At 57.8% G+C, this 6,000-nt stretch overlaps 1 protein-coding gene across 1 annotated transcript in view; it reads left to right on the plus strand.

Moving 5' to 3' along the window:
• Positions 1 to 5,687, plus strand: part of LOC111157387 (solute carrier family 6 member 2) — a 43,560-nt gene extending 37,873 nt beyond the window's left edge. The window contains exons 9-14 of the mRNA XM_022518751.1: positions 931 to 1,059; positions 1,556 to 1,655; positions 3,003 to 3,103; positions 3,439 to 3,606; positions 4,943 to 5,014; positions 5,623 to 5,687. Coding sequence (XP_022374459.1) covers positions 931 to 1,059; positions 1,556 to 1,655; positions 3,003 to 3,103; positions 3,439 to 3,606; positions 4,943 to 5,014; positions 5,623 to 5,646 — 594 coding nt within the window. The 3' untranslated portion in view covers positions 5,647 to 5,687. The remainder of the gene's footprint in view (positions 1 to 930; positions 1,060 to 1,555; positions 1,656 to 3,002; positions 3,104 to 3,438; positions 3,607 to 4,942; positions 5,015 to 5,622) is intronic.
• Positions 5,688 to 6,000: the final 313 nt, after the last annotated feature.

Consider the following 6,000-nt stretch of genomic DNA (forward strand, 5'->3'; position numbering starts at 1 on the left):
CCTGACCTTCCCCACCCCCCAACGACTCAGCCTGAAGTGCCCACCTGATCGCTAGTCATTTCCAGGAAGTCCTAATTAAAGGCGGACCAGGAAGTGAGCTCCTCTAGGCCCAGGCTAAGGACCAGTAGAAACCCCAGGGGCATCACAGAAATCCACAAACACTCAGGGTCCCGTTGGTTTCTTAGAACTTTTTACTTTACGTAGACCACATTAGATTTACCGACCTCTAGGTCTGCTCCCACCTCTGGCCTGTCACTTCCGCAAGTTTGCCAGAGTCTCAGGGTAGGGCTGGTGAAGGAGGGTCCCCTCGCTGCCTCTTCCTTTCAGTCGGTAGGTCTGCTGGGGGCACTGTGTTAAGAAGGATTCTGAGGCCACTTTTGGGCTCACAGGAAGGAATCCCAGTCGTGGTTAACACGGTCTGCCGGGGGCCCAGGGGGGTATAGAGGAAGAGAGGGAGGGCATGTGTGCTTCTCACCTGCCATCCCAGGCTTGGGGTGTCCCTTAAGTAAGCACATGATTAGTACTCACGGGAGAGCCTTTCAGACTCTGAGAGGGGGCGTGCAAGGTGACCCCTTGCCTGACAGTTGGAAAGGCAGCCAGAAATCCTTGTCACAAACCACTGCCTCAAGTTCCAACCGCTGGCAGCTCTGCTCTGAGAGTCGCTTCCAGAAAGACTCTTACTTCTACACAAATAGGCGACATGCGTGAGCAGTTTGGCGTTTCATCGCTGCACCCTCCTGGGCTCCTGAGCCCCGCTCAGGCGAGTGTGTGGGACAACAGATGGAGACCTGCTGACCAGAGGGAGACGGGAGTTTTCTCTTCAGCTTCTCCCCCATAGTTCCGAGTTCTGAGCCGGGTTGAGAGCAGGGCAGAGCCGGGTGGGCGGGCCGTCCCTCCTACCTGCTTCTCACTCCACCTGGCTCTGTGCAGATGGGAGGCATGGAGGCCGTCATCACGGGCCTGGCGGACGACTTCCAGGTCCTGAAGAGACACCGGAAACTCTTCACGTTTGGGGTCACCTTTGGAACCTTCCTTCTGGCCCTGTTTTGCATCACCAAGGTGAGGAGTGGCTGGGCTCTGGGTCACCTGGAGCTCTGGAGGCTGCATTTCAATCCAGTCCAGTCAGGAATTCCCAGCCGTGGAGGTGGGGTGGGGTGGGGATGGAGGGGTGCCGGGGTGAGCTCAGGGGAACCACAGTGGGACAGGCATCAGCCCTGCAGCCTAATCTCCCCAGGGCGACACCCCAGTGTCTTCAGTCTCCCACCTCTGAGCCTGAGGGATTCCAGGCGACTTTTTCAAACTGCTGATTTGTTTGAGGGGAAGCCAAAGTCCCTTTGGAAGCCAGCTCACTTGTTACTGGCTCGAACACCCACCCTCGGCCCTCTGGGAGAGCACAAATATGCGACATTAAGACAGTAAGCCCAGGACACTGACACCTGCCTTCGCAAACAGGGTTCTGAGCCAGTGCGACAGGGAACGGAGGGCTGGGATGGATGTGATAGTCAGTGGCCGTTTCTGGGCAGGATGGCCTCAGACTTTCTCCCTCCACGCCCAGGGCGGGATGTATGTGCTGACCCTGCTGGACACCTTCGCGGCGGGGACGTCCATTCTGTTTGCTGTGCTCATGGAAGCCATCGGCGTCTCCTGGTTCTATGGTATGTCGGGGGGCCCAGAGCACATGGGAAAGCCTCGGGCACCACCCAGACACGCAAGGGGCTCTCCATTTCCAGGACAGCCGCTGCTGATTCTAGAGCAGAGCAGACGGCTTCTTAGGCACAGCCCCCCCAACCCCCGTCCTGCCAGTTCATTTTTGCCTCTGCACAGGAAGCTGCAAGGACCCCCCAGGGCCGCCCAGCGCCAGCTTTTACCGGGGAACGCAGATTCCCCCAAGCCATAAAATTCCTTCCAGAGTAAGGTGGCCACATTTAGCAAACAGAATACAAGACACCCAGTTACACTTGAACCTCAGATAAATGATGAGTAACTGTTTTAGTAAAAGTACATCCCAAATGCGGGATGCAGTTGTAGTTCAACTAAAATCACTTCTGTTGTGTCTCTGAAACCCAGATGGAACCGGGCAGCTCACGTTCTCTCTGACAGCCTTATTCTGGAGCTGAACGGGGAGAAGGTGTCACAAATTGTCACATATGTTCCAACTGCTCCTTTCTTTCCCCACGAGTCACATCAAAGAGTCGATCAGTGTGAGGCTGGGCTCTTCCGCACAGTGACATCACTGTTCTAGGAACCCGGCTGCCTGGCTGTGTCACTCAGGGCTGGTCCCCTCCACTCCTGGAGCATGGCTTTCCCTCTACAAAAATAAATCGGAGTGGCACATAAGGCAATACTATATATTTTTTTTAATTTTTTCATTGACAAGTAGTTGACATGCAGTGTTGTTTTAGCTTCAGGTGTATAACATAGCGTTGGGACACTCTGTACCTTCCTTGGTGCTCGCCACCACGGTGTCATCACCACGGGTCCCTGAACACTGTTCCTACAGTATTATTCCCTATCCTCCTTGGGCTCTAAGACCTATTTACTTACAAGCTGGAAGCGTGTACCTCTTGCCCTCCTTTCTCAGTCTCGCGCACCCCCCCCACCCCCACCCGGGCCCACTCTGGCCACCGCCAGTGTGTTCTGTGTCTCGAAGTGTCTGGTTTTTCGCTTGTCTCTTTTTTGCTTTGTTCCTTTGGTTTGTTTTTTGAGATCCGGCTGATGAGCAAAGTGATATTGGTATCTCTGAGACTGCCTGACTTCACTGAGCACAGTGCCCTCTGGGGCCACCCGTGTCATCACACACAGCACCTACTGGGCGTGTCTTCGGCACCAACTAAGTGCCCGCGCCCGGATCTCCCAAGTGCCACAGTGCCCGCGTATTGCCTCACTGCCTGGCACCCCCCACCACCCCTCCCGGGGTCTGACGCTCAGGGGTGGACTGCGAGGGGCGGCCAGGGGCTCTTCGGTGGCGGGTAGTGTGACCGGCCTGCCTTGTGTGTGCCCAGGTGTGGACAGGTTCAGCAACGACATCCAACAGATGATGGGGTTCAAGCCGGGCCTCTACTGGAGACTGTGCTGGAAGTTTGTCAGCCCCGCCTTCCTCCTGGTGTGTACAGGGTGTCTGTCCCGGGCTTCCGGGGCCCAGGGGACTGGGTCCGGGCAGGGGGGCCTGGGCTCAAGCAGACCGGATGCTAGGATGCCCAGCTCTGTTCAGAGCACGGGAGGCTTCCATGCTGGCGGGTCTCCAGCTGAGGCTGGGTCCCCAGGGGAATGTGTGTCACCTTCCCATGCCTCTTCTGTGTCTTTTGCTCCGTCTCCTTTCTTGTCATCGTTTGCTTCTTGAATACTTCCTGCCTCTCAACCTCCTCTTCTCTTTTTTTCTCTCCTGCCGCTGCCTCCCTCCCACCTGCTCCCCTCCGTCCCTCACTGGTGTCCCCGTAGTTTGTGGTGGTGGTGAGTGTCATCAACTTCAAGCCGCTCAACTACGACGACTACGTCTTCCCGCTCTGGGCCAACTGGGTCGGGTGGGGAATCGCGCTCTCCTCCATGGTGCTCGTGCCGGCCTACAGCGTGTACAAGTTCTTCAGCATACGGGGCTCCCTTCGGGAGGTGAGGTCGGGGTGCGGGTCGGGCGGGACCAGCGGGGTGGGGGGAAGCAGGGATGGCGGGGATATCTCCAGGCATCCCTGATGGGCCGAAAGAGGGCCGACACGAGGGCGCGGACACCAGAGCCACCGCGATGGCCCAGTCATGACCACGCCCCAGCCCGAGTTTTCACTCTCAGCAATACGGACCTTGGAAAGGTAAAAGTAGCGCTTAGCACGGTGCCCGGCCCCGAGGAGGCGGTCCGCGCGCGCCCCCTGCGGTCAGGTTCTGTGCGGCAGGCGTCTCCGCTCCAGCGGGCGTCCCTGCGGTTATTAACATGACCCTGGTGTCCCCTTCTGAGTTCTGTCCTGCCCCGGATGTCCCCATCTTCCAGTCTGCGCTCACCATGACCTAGCCACCTCAGCTTTTACCTGCCTCTTTCCCGAACCCGACACCCACCAGCCAAAATCAGAGATTTCCAGAATACATCTTCTTTTACCGGTGTGCATTGTATGTGCAGATACCCAGAGAAGGGTTTAGAAAATAGGGCCTTTCCTCTCAGATAAGGTCTATCCTCACTGGTTATTAAAAAAGCGCTTTCTTTTATGTATCATGGTGACAGCCTCTGCCTCATGTCCTTACTTTGCAAGATGAAGCTTCCATTCCTTCATCCCCTCATGGCCTCGCTTCCCTGTCGTGAGGCTGCTTGGCCCCGGCAGGCTGCTGGCACTAGATGGAACTCCCCAGAGCTCACGTTCTAAGCCGGGGACAGACAGACAGATGAGGGTGGCAGGAAGTGAGCCATATGAGGGCTTAGGGAACAGGGTCCCAGGCTGGTCTGTGTCCCCCCCACCCCCACCCCAGGTCCTTGTGACTCATTTCCTGTCCTTGAAATCCCACATCCCAGAGCCTCTGGGTCACTGGGAGGACCTGTGTTTGGTGAGCTCAACCTGGATCTGCTTGGAGCTTTTCATGTTTCACACTTAGGGAGCAGCGAGGGCTCCCCACCATGCAGTGACCCATCATGGACCCCAGTGAGCGCCCCCCCAAGTCCCCGCCCTGTGTCTGCACCCCAGGGGGCCTCCCCAGTGTCTGACCACAGTAGGCAGCCCAGATAACTCAAAGTGAACAGACCCACTCCATAAACAAGGACAGGGGGTGTCTTGTATGGACCTCCCACGCCGTTTCTGTGGGACTTCGGAGCCAACCAGGAGGTGGCCTGTGACTGGGGATGGCTGCTGGGCTGCTGGGCTGGTGTCCCTCGATCTGGCTGAAACACACACACACACACACACCCCACCCCACACCCCCCCACACCCCACCCCACACCCCCCCACATCCTGTGTCTGTCTTCTCACAGAGACTGGCCTACGGCATCACCCCGGAGAACGAGCACCACCTGGTGGCCCAGAGGGACGTCAGGCAGTTCCAAGTAGGTACAGGCTGGAATGTTCCGGGCGGGGGCCAGGCCCTAGCTGCTCCCCACATGCTGGCTGTATGCCCACATACCACAAAGCCCCAGGCAGCTGTGGGCTGGAGTCCCAGGGCTATGGTGTCAGGAAGGGAGGAGAGGGGCCTCTCCTCTGCGTCTGCCAGCTTCTGCCTGGCCTTCTGCTCCTCCGTCCTGGGAAGCCAAATGTCCAGTCTTCCCTAAGCTCTAGTCTCTCTCTCTCTGAGGGGTCATCACACCAGGCTGGGGATCTCATCTTGGAGGAAGAGCGGCAGGTGCATCAACACCACGTTGACCTAAGTCCTTTTCCCTGAAAATCCTTGGGTTGGGGTATAGGAGAGGGCCCTGGTGGGCCCCCTGTTTTCAGACTTGCTGTGTGACTTTGGGAAGCTTCTTCACCTTTTCTGGGCCTAACTGCCAAGCAGGTAATCAGCCTGCCTGTTCTCCGGGGTCTTTGGAGGGAGGGGTGTGTTCTCTGCACCCCCCCACCCCGCCCCGTGCTTCCTGCTGCCCTTCCCGACTGGCCCTTGGTGCTCTCCATCCGCGCCCGCCTCCGGCCCGGCGTAAACACCTGCTGTCTTCCTCCGCAGCTGCAGCACTGGCTGGCCATCTGACCGCAGCCCCAGGGAGGAGCCCTGCCGCACTCACGTCCAGGTCCAAGCCTTCGCTACCACCCCAGACACAGTCTTGAAAATCCTCTCCTGAAAGATATGTCTTTCCGTCCCTCGTCCTCTTTTCCCAGTTACAAATGGTTTAGCGACCTGGTTTTTACTCACCTTCTGTCCATCTGGCCCTGGGGTGGGGGGGGGGGGGGCTTTGAGTTTGGATTGGAAAGCGACGAGGGACAAGAGGAGGGGAGGGAACAGGAAGAATGACTTCTGTTGAACCTCTTTTGTTTAAGGAAGGTCTCACGCAGCTTGGGATCTGGCCCAAGCCGAGCTCCGTGGCTCGGGCAGAATTCCCCAAAA

This window comes from Enhydra lutris, unplaced genomic scaffold (genome assembly GCF_002288905.1).
Source record: "Enhydra lutris kenyoni isolate GAN:26980312 unplaced genomic scaffold, ASM228890v2 scaffoldscaffold54, whole genome shotgun sequence".
NCBI classification, from domain to species: domain Eukaryota; kingdom Metazoa; phylum Chordata; class Mammalia; order Carnivora; family Mustelidae; genus Enhydra; species Enhydra lutris.